The sequence below is a fragment of the Podarcis raffonei genome, chromosome 1, assembly GCF_027172205.1.
Source record: "Podarcis raffonei isolate rPodRaf1 chromosome 1, rPodRaf1.pri, whole genome shotgun sequence".
NCBI lineage: Eukaryota > Metazoa > Chordata > Lepidosauria > Squamata > Lacertidae > Podarcis > Podarcis raffonei.
Window position 1 is genome coordinate 117,344,231 of NC_070602.1, and position 22,334 is coordinate 117,366,564.

Below are 22,334 nucleotides of genomic sequence, written 5' to 3' on the forward strand. Positions count from 1 at the left end.
TCGGACAAAACCCAGCGAAATTGTTCGGTTTCTTCGTGGCTATGGGGGAAATCGAGGGGGAGGAATCCCAGCTTTTAAAAATGTAAGCCACAACCCACCCCCATCCACAAAACAGCACAGGTGGGAATTCTGTGGAAAAGATTTATTATTATTATTATTATTATTATTATTATTATTATTATTAGTTATTGAATTTATATACCGCCCTACACCCAGAGGTCTCAGGGTGGTTCACAGAACAAAATCAAAATATAAAACCACAAAATATATAATCGAAATAAAAACAACAACCCAAGAACCCCCAAATTCAGGGGGGCGACTCCAAATTCAGGCAACTCTTTACTTAATTGCTTCGCTGGACTTTACTACGCAACCGCACACATCTTTATACGCACAAATATAAACACACATATTATGGGCTGTGTTTGCACGATGTGGTAAATAAACCATAGTGCAGCCTTTCCGTAAGTCCTGGACAGCAAGTCTAATCAAGAGGGATGAAAGGAATTGTAGTTTCAATAATCTAGAAGACACCAGATTGTGGAAGATGTCTATAGTTACTGGTTTGCCATACCCTCCAACATCTTTCTAATGAAAATAGGGACGTCCCATTCCATAATGATAATTTTACTATTTATACCCCGCCCATCTGACTGGGTTGCCCCAGCCACTCTAGGCAGCTTCTAACATACATAAAAACATAATAAAACATAATAAAACATTAAACATTTTTAAAAACTTCCATATATAGGATTGCCTTCAGACAGCTTGGTGGGTCGGATAACTCCATACCCTCCAACATTTCTCCAATGAAAATAGGGACATCATAAGGAAAAGCGGGGCATTCCGGGATCTAATTGGAAACTGGGATGGCTTCTCTAAATCAGAGACGTCCCTGGAAAATAGGGACACTTGGAAGGTCTGTGAGAGCAACTTTGTGCTGTTTTTTTTTTTTAATTAAAAAATTATTCATTTAAAATATTTTAGTCTGCTTACGAATGCTGCCCATGGCCTTCCCAAAGTAGCTTACGATATTAAAGAACAAAATAAACGAAAATTTAAAAATCCCTGCTCATGCTGTGAAGAAAAGAACCACGAACTCCGGTTCAGTATTACGGCTGACACAGACATTGTGGTTTGTTTTGCTCCCAACAAACCATGATCTGTAGTCAAGGTTCATTTTTGGACCGTGGTATTGCCACCCACTCTTTCCCACTCCTGTATCCCGAACTGACAGCACACCATTTGTATCTTCACAAAGTTGTGAATGGGCAAAAGGGATAACCTTGGGAACTGGCTATTTATAGATGGAGATATTCTAGGACTGTGGATTTTATTGTTGCTAGAGAAGGCAGAAGACTGTGTGAGTGCGTGAATTAATGAATAAATAAAAACGGTTTGGGCCCTGGCAGTGAATACAATTACCGTATTTTTCGCTCTATAAGACGCACCAGACCACAAGACGCACCTAGTTTTTGGAGGAGGAAAACAAGAAAAAAAATATTCTGAATCTCAGAAGCCAGAACAGCAAGAGGGATCGCTGCGCAGTGAAAGCAGCAATCCCTCTTGCTGTTCTGGCTTCTGGGATAGCTGTGCAGCCTGCATTCGCTCCATAAGATGCACACACATTTCCCCTTACTTTTTAGGAGGGAAAAAGTGAGTCTTATAGAGGAAAAAATACGGTAGATTTGGGACCTGGGCAAACCCTTGCTCAGCATTTACGTTATCCTGCGGGCTTTGCTTCATTCGTTTGAAGCTATTTGCTTTCCAGGGATGTTTATTGCAATGCATGCTCTCTTCCTGTGTAGTGCTGCAGTTTGGATGTGTGGCTTTACCTGCAGGACAGATGGGACTGGGGTGTAGAGTTATTCTTGACTTTGGACAGAGGGTGAGGCCTATTTCTCAATGAAGTGGTAAACCTGTGACTGGGCTTCTGTTGCAGAAGGCAGGTGGAGACTCGTGTGACTAAATGTGCCTCCCAAGAAGCACACCAATGAAAACCTCTACATAGACAGCAAGCCTGTCAGGATAAAGGCTAGGCTAGAACTCTTCTCTCCAACATGCTAGTTTTCTATACAGTGGTACCTCGGGTTAAGTACTTAATTTGTTCTGGAGGTCCGTACTTAACCTGAAACTGTTCTTAACCTGAGATACCACTTTAGCTAATGGGGCCTCCTGCTGCTGCTGCGCCGCTGGAGCACAATTTCTGTTCTCATCCTGAAGCAAAGTTCTTAACCTGAAGCACTATTTCTGGGTTAGCGGAGTCTGTAACCTGAAGCATCTGTAACCTGAAGCGTATGTAACCTGCGGTACCACTGTAAATAGGGTTTTTGTATTTGTATGGAGGAACATTCAATCATATGATTTATCAATCTTTAGCCTTAAACTGTAGAGCCCAGACATTCTATATACATTGGACGCTCAGGTTGCCAATGTGATCCGTGCGGGATGCACATTTGCAACCCGCGATCCACGGGTCACAATTCGGCGCTTCTGTGCATGCACAAAGTGCGATTTAGCACTTCTGAGCATGCACACACGCCGAAACCCAGAAGTAACCCATTCTGGTACTTCCGGGTTCGGTGCGGTGCGCAACCTGAAATCGTGCAACCCAAAGCATCTGTAACCCGAGGTATGACTGTATAAATCAAGGGCGGGGAATCACAGGCTGACAGGCCACTCTCGAATTGCCAGGGGTTCTAGTTTTGCCTACAAAGGCACTTCTCCAACACCATGCCCACCTGAAGATGCCAGCTGCTGGACAGGAAGACAGGGCTCAATCTTGCCTTGCCTGCATGCCCTCTTCCCAGCATGAAACGGTATCAACCCATAGAGGCAGTAGGATGCAATCTCCACACATCAGCTGATCAGCAGAGATTCAGATCTGCTCAAAAGCACTGTTTGCCGCAGTTCACATGCTTTTCCTGCAAGCAGGCAGGCAGCAGTGGCTGCCACTGGTTCAGAGAAGAGCACGAGCTTCTTCAAATACAGCTTTTGAGAAGCACTTTAAGGCAACTCCTATGCTCCTGTTGCAGCTGAAGTGCGGGGACTGCATTTCATTTCAAGGAAAATGGGGACAGATGCTTCAAGCAGCACTTTTGCAACGTAGCCCTAAGCAGATTTGCTCTCAGCAGTTGTGAAGGGAGAGCCATCCTGCAAAGCACTGAGCTTGGGTGTACAAGAGGGATCTCTCTCATGCAACCAAGCCTAATGCTATGCAGGATCACTGCCCACCCCACCCCCCGCCCGTCAGCAGCTAATGCAGGGGAGAGAAATACTTCTTGGTGCAGTTGTGCAAAATAGTTCCCTGCCGAGAGTTCTCTTACACACCCAGACTCAGCGCTAAGCAGGATCTCCACCCCATACGTCCCGAAAATGGCATCTGGGGGGATTTTTGGAACTCGGCAAAATGTCCGGGGAAACCTGGACATATAGCAACAGGGGTGATTTCTTGCCAAAATAATTTTTTCTTTCTCAGCGTGGGCCTCCCTCCCTGGTGCCCTCTGATGTTGCGCTCTCTCTCTCTCTGGATTCAGCTATACAGCTGCAAATAAAATGTTTTAAGTGTGTTTTAAGTAAGTGCAATATACAATGTGACACTAGATGGCAATGGTGAGCCTTATGGAAAATTCAATGTATTTTTAATAACGCTTTTTAAAAAAAGCATCTTCAGTTTTTATGTGTGTAGATTCCACCTCTCTCTCCCTTCCCTCCTATCTCCTCTCTCTCTCTCTCTCTCTCTCTCTCTCTCTCTCTCTCTCAGTGTGAGGCTGGCTCACAGCGCTAGCCACCTGACGGAGATGTTCAATAGTGGGAGGGGGTGCCCCGATGGGGGGGGGGGTCCGGGTTTTTGCTCTTTGGAATATGCCGACCTTACAAAGGTGAGAAACAAAGCTATGTTTTGCAAGCAAAGGCCTGCTTGCAGTTGTCATTTGCAATCTTCAGACTTGCTTATCCTGCCTTTGTAAATGGAAGGGGGGGGGAAACAAGGAGTTTGCTGTCCCTATGCTCGGAGCTTCCCAAAGCATGAAACACAGGGCTGACTGCGGTTCCCAAGCGGGAACCCCAATTGCAACAGGTGGACGGGCCCTGCCCACCTGCCAATAATGTGATGTCACGGTAATGCCATGTGACTAAAAGGTAGTAGGAAGCCGCTGCCCACCTATCAGATTGGCCCACGAGGCTGATTCTGATAAGGATTTGCACTGTGGAACCCAAAATGTAGGCAGCGCAAAATATAAAAAAGGCAGCCGCCAAAGTGCTGCTCTTTGCAGACACAGGACACACATAATAATAGACACACACATTTTAATTACACTTTCAGTGAGGTTGTTCTCACTATTCGCTATCTTCCTTTTGACATCAAAATCAGAATGCAGATTGGTTGCTCAGGCATGCAGGTCTTAGTACTGTGCTTTGTGTATGTAGCTACCCATTCCAGCCTTTTAAATCTGAATATTGATTTTGGTATCCTCCCTGTAACATGTTGCATGGAATGATTTTTTTTTGGATGGAGGTGGGGGTGGATTTGTTACAATATCTTGTTTTCCAACAGGATTATGGTTGGGGCTGTTGTTGCCTATTTTAGCTGCATCCTGGGACCTTCTTGCGAAGGGCGGGTAAGAAAAACAAATAATAACAACAATAGTAAATAATATAGCAAGGGAGCAGGCAAATCAGAACAGAACACGGCTTATTTCATTGATCTGCATCACTGAAGGCATTTCAGAAAACAGGCAAGCTTCCTGGATTCCACAATCTCTGCAAACTGGTTTTTGGCATTTCATCTGGCACCACATTTATAGATAAATTCATGCACCTGTGCTACTACTACTTTTCTGAAAACATCTAAGATGTAGATACTACTTTACTTTCCAGAATTCAGAACTTGCATAACAGAAGCTAGTAATAGCCAGAGGAAGCAATGTTAGACTTGGGATATCGGGATTATAAGAGGATCCTGACAGAGCCCTCACGTCTCCTTCCTACAGCCCAGTGCCTCCTTACCTGGTTTTGGGTAGGCAGTGCAAGTGCTGCAGGGGTATGTGTGTCAAATGTTGCCCAGTGCTGCCCCAAAAAAGGCTCCGAGGGCCAATTGCTGCCCCTGGGCTGCGTGTTGTATCGCCCTGCCCTAGCAGGTGGGTAAAAGCGGGGCAATGTAGGTATACAAGCCCCACCCCAAACATTCCCCATGTGCCAGCTCCACTTCTGACCTTCAGGTGTTGAGCTCAAAGGTCTGAAGGGAGGTTCTAATCGTGTCATAGGAGTTCCCAATCATGGGGAGGCTTCTAAATGTATTTACAGTGGTACCTCGGGTTACATACGCTTCAGGTTACACACTCCACTAAGCCAGAAATAGTGCCTCAAGTTAAGAACTTTGCTTCAGGATAAGAACAGAAATCGGGCTCCAGCGGCGTGGCGGCAGCAGGAGGCACCATTAGCTAAAGTGGTGCTTCAGGTTAAGAACAGTTTCAGGTTAAGAACGGACCTCCAGAACGACTTAAGTACTTAACCCGAGGTACCACTGTACTCGGAAACTGCAACTAATCTGGAATGCAACAGCTAGACTGGCGACTGGGAGCGGCTGCCAGGACCATATAACACCGGTCCTAAAGGATCTACACAGGCTCCCAGTACATTTTCAAGCTCAATTCAAAGTGTTGGTGCTGACCTTTAAAGCCCTAAACGGCCTTGGCCCAGTATACCTGAAGGAGCGTCTCCACCCCCATCATTCAGCCCGGACACTGAGGTCCAGCTCCGAGGGCCTTCTGGTGGTTCCCTCACTGCGAGAAGTGAGGTTACAGGGAACCAGGCAGAGGGCCTTCTTGGTAGTGGCACCCGCCTTGTGGAATGCCCTCCCATCAAATAACTAAACAACTTTTAGAAGAAACCTGAAGGCAGCCCTGTAACTGGAAGTTTTTAATGTTTGATGTTTTATTATGTTTTTATATATGTTGGAAGCTGCCCAGATGGGTGGGGTATAAATAACAAAATTGTTGTTGTTGTTGTTGTTTTTACCCAAATGTGCTTTGAATCTCCCTTCACATTGAGCACAGACCTCCACACAGAATGCAGGAAGCTCTTTGAAGGAGCTGGGACATTGTAATGGGAGTTGTCCTGAAAGCTAAGCACCTCTTCTTACTTTAAGACTTACACTGAACTAGTTTTTGAGCAAATCATCATGAGATCAGGTCCTAAGCATAGTTCAATGAGAGTAAGCCCTATGGAAACCAATGGGACTCATTCTGAGTAAATACCGCATAGGACTGGACAATGCGTATGTCAAATCTATGAAATAGCTTGAGTTACTACTTTCAATGAACACTGAAATTTAAAAAACGGCAACCTCAACCCATACTTTCCAGGTTGCCTTTTAAAATATCCCTTCTCTGTATTCCAAGAAGCTAGTTTCAGCAAGTAACAGGAAGGTTTACTTGATAAGATACATAGCAGGGCAGCTCACTGACCTTTTAATAAGCATTTCAGTTTTTAGGTGGAAGCAAATAAACAAAGCTGGAAATGGACAGAAATGTTTTTAAGTTTGCTATTTTTAAAAGGTACAGTGATATCCCCCCCCCCCAAGTGCAGTCAGTTCACATTGACTTGACTTCTAACCAATTGCAAAATATCTTTCTTTTTTAAACAACGAGACTAACAAAACAAAACAAAAAGCGCATTTGGGTTTGCGGCAGCTGAAGGAGCATCAGATTTAAACTGGCTGAGAAATTGATTTGGCGCTGTCTTTAGCATAGCAGGGAGCAGGGAACTTGGTGCACCAGCGTTCCAATATCAAATCTCAGCCCTGGTAACAAAACCATGATTCAAACTCCCAGCTGTCAGGGATGAATGTACTTGATCACTCGTGCAGTCAACCTTTATATTGACTGGAGAAAGGATCAGATAATAGAAATTACAGTACCTTAGGAACTGGATGAGCCGGAGAAACCGTAGCTGGCCAGACTATGCTATAGGGAGCATTTCTTTGTCTCTGGAAAAAGAGATATCTTCTTTGCTGAATGCTTGACTGCTTGTGTAAGTAGATATGATCAACTGATGAAGAGAAAAGTCGCTGATGGCCAGTCGTGCAACCTGTGGATTGATATAGATATATATAATATCTACATAAAAGGAATGATTAAATAGCATTTTACGACGGCATTGCTGTTACAATCATACTAAAACTACCAATGAAACCCACAACAAAACCCTATGCCCTCTAGAAAGTTCTGCTTTGCTAAATCTTTTTAAGCGTAGCTTATTTACACTCACAGAATAGTATTTGCTGGGAGGGATGTCAGCATCTTCTATCTAGTATAATTAATTATTATTATTATTATTATTATTATTATTATACCCCACCCATCTGGCTAGGTTGCCCCAGCCATTCTGGGTGGCTTCCAACACATATAAAAACATTAAAAAACATCAAACATTATAAACATCCCAATACAGGGCTGCCTTAAGGTGTCTTCTAAAAGTTGCGTGGTTCTTTATCTCCTTGACATCTGATGGGAGGGCAGGCACCACTACCGAGAAGGCCCTCTGCCTGGTTTCCTGCAACTTCACTTCTCATTGTGAGGGAACTGCCAGAAGGCCCTTGAAGCTGGACCTCAGTGTCCAGGCTGAACGATGGGGGTGGAGATGCTCCTTTGGGTATACAGGGCCAAGGATGTTTAGGGCTTTAAAAGTGAGCACCAACACTTTGAATCGTGCTTGGAAACTTGGGGCTGGAGATGTTCCTTCAGGTAAACTGGGCCTAACTCCAGAATAGAAGGTTATCTAACCTTATTAGCAGACAGTCCCATATCAAAGAGGATTATAGCTTACTATCAGACACATTAGTATGCACCCATAAAGGGAGAGCAGCAAAAGTCCTCCATAGTTTCCAAACAACTGTTCTCGGAACAAAATATTTTCTCCTTACCTCTAACATGGAACCCAGTTAGTTGCACCAGTTTCCCTGCCCCGTATTAATTTATCCAGGCCAATCAAAACTAATGTGTGGAAATACCTTCCCCCCTGTGGTCATGGTTAAACGAAGGAGCCTTATCTGGAAGTTTCCTTTCTTTGATGAGTAGCGATCTCCTTCTTACTGGAGACTTTTTACTCATTTATTCATATAATCATTGTTGGAATGGACCCGAGGGTCATCTAGTCCAACCCCCTGCAATGCAGGAATCTTTTGCCCAATGTGGGGTTCAAACCCACGACCCTGAGGTTAAGAGTCCCATGTTCTGCCGACTGAGCTATCCCAGCAGTTGTATCACATATCTTCAACATAAATATGTCTCGCTTTCATTCATCCTTTGCACCCAATACAGGACATCTGTATAACATGGTCATACAATTTTATAGAGAAGGAACACATTATTGGTTGTTATATCGAATTCTACCGCTTGCCCCCCAATCTAAGTTAGACAATGCAAAACAACAACAAAGGGAGAGGATGGAGTTTGGGGAAGAAGTAGCAAGGCCTGAATGAATGGTAAAGTAAGAATGATTTGGTCATTTAAAGCACTGGGAACTGTAGTTTGTTAAGGGTTCCAGGAACTGAAGCTCTTTGGAAACTGAAGCTCCCAGGATTCTTTGGAGGAAACCATGCCTGTTAAATTGCTATAAATGCACTTTAAATGTGATTTGCTAAAAATGCTTATAGTGGTACCTCGGGTTAAGTACTTAATTCGTTCTGGAGGTCCGTTCTTAACCTGAAACTGTTCTTAACCTGAGGTACCACTTTAGCTAATGGGGCCTCCCGCTGCCGCCGTGTGATTTCTGTTCTCATCCTGAGGTAAAGTTTTTAACCCGAGGTACTATTTCTGGGTTAGCGGAGTCTGTAACCTGAAGCGTATATAACCTGAAGCGTATGTAACCCGAGGTACCACTGTGTGTATATGTGTGTGTGTGTGTGTGTGTGTGTGTGTGTGTGTGTGTATGTGTGTGTGTGTATGTGTATATATGTATATGTATATGTATGTATATATATATATATATATATATATATATATATATATATAGTTTTAGAAAATGTTGGGGGGGGAACTTGTCTCTGTTTTCTTCAAGGCTACCAGCTTTTTGGTTCTACCTGTTCCCCCCGCCCCCTACAAAATACAGCCTTTGTAACTATGGTGCAGACATTTTCCCTCTACATTTGTAAAATATTTGGCTTCTTTTATACTCCCCACCCCCCCAACCCTTAGTACTCCATAGAACATGTGAAATGCAGAAGCCTGTCCTTTGCCCATTTATTTTAATTAGAACAGTGGGGCACTCCTTTCAGGAGCCCAAAAATTACAGAACAAAAGCCCTGGCTGAATAGGAGCTGCCATTTTAAGAATTTCTGCAGGGTTCATAATGTTCTTTCCAGATTTTGACAAGTGGCAAGTAAGCGAAAATTGCTTAGATTTGTATAGCACCTCAAGGGACAACAGAGGCCCAACACATTACCAGCAACTTTCTACTCTCCATTATCCCAGAAGTATAGTATATGGACTAATGGCGCAGGAACACAGAGGGATGACTTAAATCCAGCTCTCGCAGACGAGCCTGAAATATACTGAGCGCGCTCTGTCTGGTAATTAAGGGGGGGGGAAGGGCTACCTCTTGTGTGGTTCAGAGAGATTTTGGAAGGGCTGTTACGTCGTGTAGGGACTTGGGTAAAAGGCAGGGAGCCCAAGAGACTCATTAAAACACCTGTCCTGAACATGTGCAACAGTTCACAGGTCTGCCAGGAAGCCAGAGGTAGATATATAACCGCTCACGGAAAGATGCCCATGTGAGCCATGGAGGAGACACATAACTAAAAATAAATAAATCTCCGTCATGGGGATTCGAACCGTCAACCTTCTGATCGGGAAGCCCAAGAGCAGGCATAGGCAAACTCTGGCCCTCCAGATGTTTGGGACTACAATTCCCATCATCCCTAGCTAACAGGACCAGTGGTCAGGGATGATGGGTATTGTAGTCCCAAACATCTGGCGGGCCAGAGTAAATTCTGCTGAACACAGTGTGACTAACTTGTGTGTAAAAAAACAAAATACATGGCATTGCACTGCGAATAACTTTAGACTCTGTTATGAATCAGGCCGCGCTGATTTGTTCATCACAGAAGTGCATTTCAGCGTTTCCCTATCTAAGAAGGAGTTTGCTGTCAAGCCAGACCCTGCATAGACATTTAAGAAGAAGCAGAAAGAAATAAATTAAGTAACCTTTCAATTAATGACAAGCTGGCTCCCTCAGCCAGCAAAGTCCAAAAATTAGAGAACCGGACTTAAGTTTAAATCTCTGCTTAGACATAGATCCTGCCTTTGTCAAGTCATGCACTTTTTGGCTGAGATACTGTAAATATGAGTAAGGGTGGTAAAGCAGCTCACAAAGAGTTTATAAAGTGCTTAATTCCCAAGTACCCAAACTGAAACAATGGGTGCCTTTTTCCTTTCCACAATGTGGCTCTTGACAATGACCGCAAACTCAGTAGTCAAAGTTCTCTTAAACTTTCACCACTTTTCCAAAAGGGGAAAAAATGGGGGGGGGGGAGGAATATATTCTAAAAGTGAGTAATAAAATGACAGGATAATGTCAAGAACCCTTCCAATAATAACATACCCTCCAACATTTCTCCAGTGAAAATAAGGACATTCTATTTAACAACGATGATGATAGCAATGATTTTATTATTTATACACTGTCCATCTGACTGGGTTGCCCCACAATAGGTAGCTTCCAGCATACATAAAAACAAACCTGTTTAGGGAAGTTTTTAATATTTAACGCTGTATTGTTTTTAACACTTGATTGGGAGCCGCCCAGAGCAGCTGGGGAAACTCAGCCAGATGGGCGGGGTATAAATAATAAATTATTATTATTACTATTATCATTACTTCCCTATACAGGGCTGCCTTTATGTCTTCTAAAGGATGTACAGTTCCTTATCTCCTTGGCTCGGGGGTTGCATAACTCCATACCCTCCAACATTACTCCGATGAAAATTAGGACGTCCTAAGGAAAAGCAGGACATTCTGGGATTGAATGAGAAACCAGGACGGCTTCTGTAAATCCGGGACTGTCCCTGGAAAACAAGGATACTTGGAGTGTCTGTAATAATTGTTTGTTATATGCTGGAATTAAGGGATACGACGCAATAAAGGCCGGATCCTATGGCCTGCTGTGCACAAGATTGTGTTCGCAGCTTCAAGGGCAGACGCAAGAGGCAGGGTTTTTTTTTTTTGGCGTTTCCTTGCTTCAGGCAAGAGGGAGAACTGGCTCTCCTGTTGCCAGACCGGCAGATCTCACCACAGCTATGGCAAGCACAGAGAAGGAACAGAACAGAGAGGGGCTTTGGGAGGGATAGATGGGAGGCAGGCTGCTTCAGCTCCATCATAAGGCCCATGTAGCCAGTCCTCAGCTCCCTCTTGTGACTGCTGCAAGCTGCAGCAAGGATTTTCTTTCCTCCCTCGCTTTCCAACGCAACCTGCAACACCAGCTCATTTGTTTCATACAGGATGCTGCAGCAGCAGGCAGAGAGTTACACCCCAGCGTAGGACCAGGCAGCAACAGCACACAAAGAAGAGCCTTTGCAAAGAAATGTGTTAAGATAAACACGCGTAAAAAAACGAAACCAGAATTATTCCCCTCCTCGGGGTTTTAACATAAAAGGCAGTCTAAGCAAGCATGATGAGGGCGAAATCTAATACGCGGAGAGGGTCTTCAGAACAACGAAAAGCCTACTCTGCCTTGGCTTGTTTTCTTTACAAATAAAGTACTTTTTTAAATCTCCAAATCCACTCAAGTTTCCAAACTTCTAACATTCACAGCCCATTTGATACACTAACATCATCCATCACTAGAGACAAGAACTGCTGGCTGTGTTTCTCAATCTAGTTGCTACAGACTTCGCCTCCACCCGACAAGAACACTTTACGCAAATCTAAGCCATTGTCAAATTCTGTTTACTCCTGTTTATTCTACAGCTGACAGCCTCTCATGCATTAAACTGTTTAGTGCCCTAGATGTACATCTCAAAGAAAGATGAAATGCTGCTTTAAAAACCAAATGTGATATTATATATACTTAAGCCCACTGATTTATCAACAACAGCAAAGGCCTGCTTACCGGGCGCAGTTTTAGTTTTAAAATACTTCTATGGGGGAACCGCAAGGAAAAACACACACACCAAAATTAGCATTCTGTACTACTAATCTTAAAAGTGGTGCAAAATTGACCACCTACCACTGTACCCTAGAGGCTGCAAATCTATAGAGGAAATTGTGATGAATAAATCACACCTTTACAAACTTCTATAACAGGAATTAGCAGGGTACATAATAAAAATCCCATCAGTCGTTGGGTTCTTTGGCTGTTGTCATTTTTCTACTTTGCTTTGAATATTGATGTAAAACGGGTTCGTGTCCTTCATAAAATCTACACCTTTGTTCTTATACTTTTCAGGGATACTAACTAACATTCAGTAATATAGTTCTGCTGGGGTGCTTCCTCTTCAATAACTTGCAGAAAAAGTAGTAATCTTTTTATTAAAACAATTCTTGGTTCTCTTTTAACTGACTCAGTTAAAGGGGATGAATGAAGAACTCAGCTGATGATGATTGGAGTGGAAAGAGTATTTTAATTTTACAGCAAGCTACATGCCCCACATTTATTAGCCTCTTTACTGCAGGTCTGTTTTAATTATTATCTGTTCATGCATGCTACAGTATATAATGAAATGCTTCCATTTCACCCATTGAGTAGTAAGAATTTTTATGTGTATTTCCAAAATGACCCTTAATTAAGCTGATTTTAGTAATTCAGATGTGACTTTTCTTCCGGTCAACAAGATCCCCCACCCCGGAGAGAAAGGTTGGCAATGACTCCTTTTAAAGTGTTTCTTATTTAATAGTTGCAGGAATAATTGCTTTATGTTCCAGAGAGCAGTAACATAGTCCATCAATAACTGGAACTAGAAGCCCACATTATTTTCAACACACATTAGTGCAAGTGCTCTCATGTTTCATCAAACTATTAAAACCTGTTTGGTTAACCTCAAAATTAAGCTGCTGAAAATTTGCCACAGCGGAAATGACAGTGTAAATAAAGGCAACTGCTAATTAAAATATCACACACACACACATACACACACCCCACACTCAACAAAGAATTCGAAAATTGTGAAATACTAACCAATTGTAATACAATTTGCAAATGCCAATTAAATACCCCAAACCAAAACATTTATAATTTCAAAAAGTGGACAACATCAATTACAAAGGCCCATTAGGTTATCATTCTTAAGAAACTGATTACTGAGTGAAGAAAATTTGTCTGAATCAAGCATTAAATTATTAGCGATTTCCCACTAATGTCTGATCTGAATTCAAAATTGTCTGACAATTTTAAAAGAAATTACTAATTTGCAAACCCGTATTTCAAGATATTTAGTACATTAGAAGACTGCACAAAGGGATAAGCAACGAAGCTCGTCTGTCCAGGTTTTTAAAAATAAATAAATAAATCTTAAATTTGGATAACTCTTTTGCAACAGGTTGAGAGAGAAAACGGACTGCGGACTCTAACAAATTCAACCGGAATGTGCAAGGCTTTTATTCTTAACTCTAGTTAAGCGGTTCAAATTTCCTAAACAGAGACACCAAATGTTTCACGCTAAGATAAGTCACAACACAGATTCTTAGAAGGCAGGACACCAAGCGCTCAATGATAGACCGATGTAGCTGTATCTGTGTTGTATTCCGGGGGGTTGGGGATGGGCTGGGTACATGTGCTTGAAAACCACACCGCGAAAGATTAAAGGGTCTTTGCAACTCTCTGTAACCTGCGCAAGAGAAGTGGAGCTCACATTTCACACGCAATAACCTGTGCGCTGGCAGAAGAAAAGAACAGCACAAGGGAGTGCCTGGGGCAGAAGCTTAAACTGATTGGGCAAATAGGGAAGAAAAGAGCCCTTGAAATTAAACAAAAACAAATTCAACCCCCCACCCCCAGCCAGGCCTGACAGATGTGGGTTACATCAAAGCAGTGAAAAAACTCCCTCCCCCCTTTTGGGTAGCTAAAACCACCTCATTATCTGTACACCCAGGAGCTAGCATATTTTAAACCAACTTTTTGCATGTTATAAATATCTATATATGTGTGGTACTTATATATATATATATATCACACACAAAGAGAGAGAGAGTACAAATGTTGCAGAAAAAGGGCTGTGGGTAAGCAGGCTTATTTAAACAAGGCGGCATTCACATGGCCATGTCTACACACCCGTGCTGGTCACGCCATCCTCAACCCTTTACTTCCAGGGGTTAACTACTCTGGCAGCCAAATAAAACACTGCAAGAGCCATGCAATTACAGAGACAGTCAAAGGGCAGGCTCTATTTTGAAATATATTTGCACAGACAAGGCCTTCCAATTTAACGTACAGGAAACAAGCTGGTAAAGAGAGTCTCCTTCTCTCCAGATGCTTCGCAGCCCTTTCCCCTCCGTGGCAGGAAATCATGGCTACAGGACAGGCCCCTCAGAAGAAATGTTTAGCCCCAAGGAAGACAATTCTCATGTGTTTCTCTCCACTTTCTCTCTCTCTCCCCCCCCCCTCACCACCCGCCCCACACTTCACAAATCCTAGCCTCTTAAGCCTACAAGTTCCCTAGAGGCAGGAAGTCCCACCCACCGCAGTCTGTTCCCCTCTTGTGAATCCATCCTTGCTGTGCCATGGCCACCCTAAACAAGACAATCCCTGGGAATCCTCTGAAACTTTCATGCCCCCACAGTCTTCTTACTTTTTCAGACTGCAAGCCAGTCTATCCAGATCATTCTTTGGAGAGCTTTTGCAAAATGCTGGCTGCAGGTTCAAGGGGGGAGATACAGGAGGCTGCTCCAGTGGTGTAGTGTAGGGGGTGCAAAAATGTTAGGGGGTGCAAAATTTCAACACTCGGTGCTGTGCGCTTCCATTGATGGACTCTGTTGAAAAGAGCTTCTCCATGCAAACCAGGCGGCGACCTCTCCAGACAACGGAACGACTCTTCTTTTCTTATCTCTGTAGCTGCAATCCCTTGGGTGATGTATACACCATTAGGCAGCTGAATGCACATGCGTGTTCCATCCATTTTCCTCCCACCCACCCACCCCCCTCCGCGCAGCCCTGGGCAGTGGCAACCCATGCTATGCCACTGAGAGGCTGCTTCATCTCCTCACTGTTGCCACTGTCTGCATGCTCAGGGAGGGCGGCAGCAACGCAGAGGAAGAGTGACAAAACCAGGAGGAGTTGCAGCAAGCATGGTAGGAAGAAGCAGCCCTGTGGCTTACCTGGATGGCACTGGAGCTAGGTAAATTCAGGGCTGTGTGGACGCAAAGAGGCTCGTCTGGTGTTCCTGCCACTGCATCTATCCAGTCCTGACTCCGCTGCCGCACTGCTCTAGTGCTGTTCAGGCAAGCTGCGGAGGTATCAATATCAGGAAAGCAGCTCTGCCTGACCCCATGGTCTGCTACTACTGGTCACAGGACTTCTGGGGACTGAGGGAGCCTCCTGCAAGGATATGAAGCACCTTACACCAGCTCTGGACATATAACAAATCTTTAGCGCATACACAGAACAATAGTGCAGGCCACAGAGAATGCCCACCTGTCAGAAGTTCAACGCGCAGCTACATTTGTTCCAACTTGTTAATTTGTGATGCTGATAATGGCAAGGCTGTTGGTTCCATCCCTGTATGGAATAGCTACATAGTCCTGCATTGCAGGGAGCTGGCCTAGAACTAGATGATGTTCAGGGTCCCTTCCAACTCTACAATTATATGATTCCATGATTTGGAGGAAGGTGATGGGCAAGAGAACCTGTGCTGCCCAAAGGACAGAGCCCTGGACTTTGACTGGGGTTGAAGTGGCACCATTGCAATTGACTCTGTCAATGTATAGTCTTAGCCTAGTCAGTGGTTGCTGGCTACCACTGGCTACCTAAACTTTTTGGAAAATGGGGATTACTTCCTAGTACGTATGCTTACTAGAAATACAGGATCAGTCTAAAAAAATAGCGACCTAAATGGCTGGAAAGATATGCAAACACACATGTTCACCCACCTATCCATGATGTTCATCCACACCCATATGATGAATTTGACAATGGAAATGGAATGCACAGGGAACACAGACCTGGCAGCAAAATTAGCAATCTATACTACGCCTGTGAATCAGTTCCAGTGTAGTAGGGATGGGGAACCTGTGGCCCTCTTGATGTTCTCATCATCCTTGGCCACTGGCCATCCTGGCTGGAGCTGATGGGAGTTGGAGCCCCAACAACACCTGGAGGACCACAAGTTCCCCATTCCTGAACTACAACATCTCCTTGCCCATGAATGAACTGAGTTTATTACAGTGGTACCTCTGGTTGCGAACGGGATCCGTTCCGGAGGCCCGTTTGCAACATGAAAAGAGCACAACCCGCAGTGGCACATCTGCGCATGCGCGGGTTGCGATTTGCCGCTTCTGCGCATGACGTCATTTTGCGCTTCTGCACATGCACCAGCGGCGAAACCTGGAAGTAACCCTTTCCGGTACTTCCAGGTCGCCACGGGACGTAACCTGAAAGAACCTAACATGAAGCAAACGTAACATGAGGTATGACTGTACTTAGGAAAGTAATCTAGAGGCCGATCATTGAATGAATTGCATTGTATGATATACTTTTAAGTAATTGTTTAATCTGCAGTTTCCAGAGACTTGGGGGGGGACCTTTATTTATTTATGTAGAAGATTTCTTACCTGCCCTTCCCCATGTAACCTAAAGCAGGCTATAATCATACAGTGTTAAAATCCAATAAAACACTTTGCTGATAGTATAAATGCATGATAGTGTTGAGACAAGATCAAACTCAGCATTTTCAGTTGATAAACTATTTCGCATCTCAGCGAGGCTAGTTACCCTGAGGTCTAGTGCGTGCCGAAATTTTAATCAGAGGAATATACTCTGTTTATATAATGTCTGAAGCAACTTGCCCTAAATGAATTTTTGTTGCCCTAGGATAGCTTTCCCCAATGTGGTGCCATCCAGATGTTTTGGACTACAACTCCCACCAGTTGCAGGCAGCATGGCCAATGATGGGATTTGTAGTTCAAAACATCTAGAGTGCCTCATGTTGGGGAAGGCTGCTCAAGGAGGTGAATGGCCCTTCTACCATAAAGGTAAAGGTAAAGTACCCCTGAACGGTTAAGTCCAGTCAAAGGCGACTATGGGGTTGCGGCGCTCATCTCGCTTTCAGGCCAAGGGAGCTGCCGTTTGTCCACAGACAGCTTTCCATGTCATGTGGCCAGCATGACTAAACTGCTTTGGCACAACGGAACACCATGACGGAAACCAGAGCGCATGGAAATGCCATTTACCTTCCTGCCGCGGCGGTACCTATTTATCTACTTGCACTGGCGTGCTTTCGAACTGCTAGGTTGGCAGGAGCTGGGACAGAGCAACGGGAGCTCACTCCATTGCAGGGATTCGAACCGCCGACCTTCTGATCAGCAAGCCCAAGAGGCTCGGTGGTTTAGACCACCGCGCCACCCGCGTCATTCTACCGTATTACATGCCAAACAGCAAAGCAATACACTTTACATGAACAATACTTGACTGGGATGCTGCTCAGAAATACACTTCTATATCATCAGTTTGGTATAACAGAATTATCTCACCACTGCGTTATAAAAGTGCCCATCTAATCAAAAAGCCAAAAATAAATGGAGGGGGAGAGGAAGATATTGTTAAATAATCAAAGTCATAAGTACTATAAAACCTATTAATAACATAGGGAGACTATTCTAGTTTTTAAAGATCACCAGTTTTGCAGTTCCCCCTCTTCACACCAGTGGCTATAGGGAAGGGGCACAGCTCAGTGGTTAGAGCACCAGCCATGCACAGAGAAGGTCTCAAATTCAATCCCAGGTAGTGCTGGGAGAGACCCCTGCCTGAAACCCTGGAGAGCAGCTGCCGCTCAGTGTAGGCAACACTAAGCTAGATGGACCAATTGTCTGACTCATGTTCTAAGATTGCCCTTGCCCTAGACAGGTGACAGAGACCCAAGAGCTTCTCAGTGTGTCTTCGAGAACAACCTTTCCCAACCTTAGGTCCTCAGATGTTTTTGGACTACAACTTCCATCCGTCCAGCCAGCATGGCCCAATGGTCAGGGACGATGAGAAGCCCAACAATAGCTGGGTTGGGAAAGGCTGTTCTGGAATGCAGAGACCCTCACCAAGCCAATGAACCCCTAACCCAGTGGTTCTCAAAGGGTGTGTGGTGCGCCACATTGGTGGGGCAGGAGAGGATGGAAAGTATGCTGGGAAGATCCAAAGGAATGAGGGTTTGTTTATCTCAAATTAGACTTAATATAAATGAGATTACCTGGCCACAGCAAGCTCACACCTCTCACTTGAATTTCTAAACATACTTAAGGTACATGTGTAAGAGACTCGTTTATAATTATATTTTGGGAATGATTTGTCATCTTATGCGTTATACTTTCTGGATGTCCCATGATCCTTTTATAAAGCAGTTGTGTTCTACGTTATACATCAAGTGTTGCTAGGAGTTGTTTCTTTTTGTTTTCCTATGTATTTCTTCTCAATTAAAAATAAAATAAAATGGTGTAGCTTGAGCAGATCTTTATTCCGAAAGTGTGGCCCAGAGGGTAAAAAGTTTGAGGACCACTGCCCTAACCTGTATATTTCCTCCCAAACTGACTTCTCTCCAAGATTTTGACATGGCTGAAGGAGGTAGCCCTGGAATTTTGGGACATCATGGAATTCTATAGCTGGGTCAGTGCTAGATACTGTACATTTTGTCTAAAGTTCTGGACGGAAGGCAACTTTTGCAGGCGTGATCCAAGTCCAAAGCAAGTCGTATCCCCCAACCCACGCTTTGGAGCTGTTTTGATTCCAACCTGAGCCAAGGAACACGGGAGAGGAAACCAGGCCTGTCTATATTCCTACCTTGTCCAGGAATGGCACAAACCCCTGTTATTGTACCATTTCTGATATTCATGCTGCAGGTTGACCACCCATGGTGTTCAATTGGCCACTGTCCTCACCTGGGAGGGATATTCCCATGAGCACACATGTCAATGCGACTATGAAGCCATGTTTTAAATCGGTTGTTATCAGGATTCCTAAACAGGGCGAAACTAAGCAGAATTTGCCTGGACGCTATTCTTTGTGAATGTGAAGTTTTGCAGTTGACTCAAATAATGCCCAGCTCACCTAATATCGATCAGCAACATGCACATTTTGCAGCTGTGTAAACTACCGCATATTAAATCTCAGCCGTCATTTTCGTAACCACTGGCGTGGCTTGTTTTTCATTTCCCCGACTCCATTTTCAACATTCATGCTGTGGTCGCAATATCTCCGAGAATAATGCAGTCCTTGTGCTGCAAGCATAAGAGACTAGGTTGCTTTATTTTGCTTTTTTATGCTGCATGGAGGAAGGTAAGTTGGAAACTCTGCAGAATCAGTACAGGAAGGATGACAGCCTAAGGGTACTCTGGCCCAATAATAACAACATTCAAGCAATAGTGCCTGGGTCATGACAAACCTTGACCCTTCCCCAGAGCTCTTTTTCCCAGGAAGTTGGCTTGGAGCCACCTTTTATCAATAGCAATTGATTCCGTGCAACTTTAACAAGCCTAGAGAAAGTCGGAAGACGTCTCGTTTTACACCCTTAAAAATAAATCCCCAAATCTTCGGCCGATGATTGCCCCAGCGATTGTACATTTAAAAAAAGAGATGGGGGGGGGGGACACCAAGAAAACAAAAAACAGTAAGATCAGTTAATTTAGTGTGTGTGTATGGAGAACAGCCGCAGCAGAGTATTGCAAGCATCTTCCATTCATCCTTCGACCAAAGGGCTTTCATTGTCTATTAATAAAAGTGTGGATAGATGTAATGCGTTTTCTATTTTTAAAAAAGGGGATTCTTAACCCTTCCCCCTTTTCTTTAACACCACAGGCATTTCTTTGATGAAAAGAAATCGTGTCTCTACAGCCAGTACAGTAAAAAGGGTTACGAAGAAAGCAGAAAATCTAGAATTCACATCTCAATATTCTTTTTGATAAAATTTCCCACTGCTAGCATGGCATAAAGAGAAAGCCTAAGTCAAGAGCCAACAAGAGAGCTCAATAAAACAAGTCAGATCCAAATGCTGGACAGAGCAATTTTTTTAAAAAAAGGTTCACACATGGTTAACACCAGGGGAATACAGGCCTCAAACGAGCACATCTGGCAAATTTCAACTTAAAAAAAAAAACAGTTAAAGAAACATTCCTATTAACTTCCTTGCACTTCTGTTATAAAGGGGAAAACACATAACTTTATGTCTACAGTTATAACCAGAATGTACAGATTTGCTCATATCTTTTGTGGATTATCCAATTTGAAGTGATAGCAGCTCTCCTGACCCCCAAATCTCAATTTTGACAGGAAACTAAGCATTCAACAGATTTAGTATTTAGATTTTTTAAACACAGACAAAAGCCTACTAATGAGCAGGCATTAAGATAAATAATTGTTAACAGGCACATCTCCCAAGTGCAACCCACTGGGAAATATTTAATGCATGCTTACACAACTCCCACTAATTTCAATGGTGCCTGCATGGGCAACATTCCTATTGGTTTGTGTCCTTTACGTGTTGCATACAATGCTTCACTTACTTTTTTTGCAAAGCTAAAGCAAAGAAGGACTCATAACTGCCACACAATTGTATTCTGTGTACAATGTACTAATATGTACATATTGCTTCCTGCACTATATGTGTACAGGAAAATAACCTGGTTTAAAAACAGTAATAATCCTGTCAGTGTTCCTGGTTTTTAACATAAATCCATAAAGAAAATCCATGAAGAAAACGAAGAATCTAGCATAATAGTTTTCTGCACTCTCCTATGCAAGCTACTCTTAGCATTCTTTACATACTGTATAAATAAAATAGATACCAACCCTACAGTTACTCACCAATATTTCAGACCCTCCAAGTGTCCCTATTTCCTAGGGACAGTTCCAGGTTTACAAAAGCTGTCCTGGTTTCTGATTTAATTCCAAAATGTCCTACTTTTCCTCAAGATAACCCTATTTTCATTGGAGAAATGTTGGAGAGTATAGAGTTATCTGACCCACAAGTCATCTGAAGGCAGCCCTGTATAGGGAAGTATTTTTATGTTTAATTTTTTAAAATGTTTTTATATATAGTGGAACCTCGGTTTTTGAACGTAATCTGTTCCGGAAGACTGTTTGACTTCCGAAATGTTCGAAAACCGAGGACCAATGGGTGGTCTGCAAAATCTATTGAAAAAATGGAGAAACGCACCTTGGAAGCCGTTCGACTTCCAAGGTGTGTTTGAAAACGGAAGCAATTACTTCCGGGTTTTTGATGTTTGGGTTCTGAATCATTTGGCTTCCGAGACTCTCGAAAACTGAGGTTCCACTGTATGTTGGAAGCTGCCCACAGTGGCTTGGCATATGGGCAAAGTATATATATTAAAATTATTATGATGGAATAGGACGACCCTATTTTCATTGGGGAAATGTTGGAGGGCATTATATTTTAATTTCAGTTCTGCAGCCATGTACCTGAGAAACTACAACAACCATTGCTTGAGCCATAAAGCCAGCCTTACCTCAACAATGGAGAAAAGTATAAATTATGTCAGAATTTGTTTTCTGAGAGAAATCTTTTAATAAAATACTGCTTGTTTGGAAATGGCATCTAGCAGTGAGCATTTTCCTCCACCGTGTCAGGTTTGGTTAATTACCTGCATTATCTTGTTTTATAAGCAGTGGTTGCAGGAATCTGAAAACACAATTTTATACATTATGGGGGTTAGCCTCCCATTGAGAGAGAATTTACAAATGCAAGTAACAGCCACAGAAGCCTCAGCATGCCTATGATCAAACGATACATTTCAGGTATCTTTCATGCTACTACAAAATTAAATATTAATCCTTCCAAAGTTTGAACAATGACATTGATTCCCCACTCCCTTAGAATGGGGAAACTACAGGAGTTTGGGCTAGAGACATTTTGGGGAGCCCTCAGGGTCTCTCTGCCAACTCCACCCCTTCTCCTGTAGGTTCCTCCCTTCTTTGGGCCCACAGCCCATCCTCCTCTGTTGGCCCATAGTGATGGCCAGTGTTTGAAATTCGCCAAGTGCTAGGTGCATTTTGAACCTGGCTATAGGCTATTGGCTCAACATCAAAAAATACTAAGGTCATGGCCACTGGTCCCATCACCTCCTGACAAATAGAAGGGGGAGAAATGGAGGCAGTGGGAGATTTTACTTTCTTGGGCTCCATGATCA

General features: G+C 43.4%; 1 protein-coding gene across 5 annotated transcripts in view; it reads right to left on the reverse strand.

Moving 5' to 3' along the window:
* METAP1D (methionyl aminopeptidase type 1D, mitochondrial) overlaps window positions 1–22,334 on the reverse strand; it is a 99,957-nt gene that overhangs the window by 47,373 nt on the left and 30,250 nt on the right. For 4 of the 5 annotated variants that reach the window (XM_053359595.1, XM_053359585.1, XM_053359580.1 and 1 more), the window contains exon 2: window positions 6,920–7,089. In XM_053359595.1, coding sequence (XP_053215570.1) covers window positions 6,920–7,089 — 170 coding nt within the window. Of the gene's footprint in view, window positions 1–6,919; window positions 7,090–15,308; window positions 15,529–22,334 lie in introns of all 5 variants that reach the window. The other variant, XM_053359615.1, reaches the window with a different exon arrangement.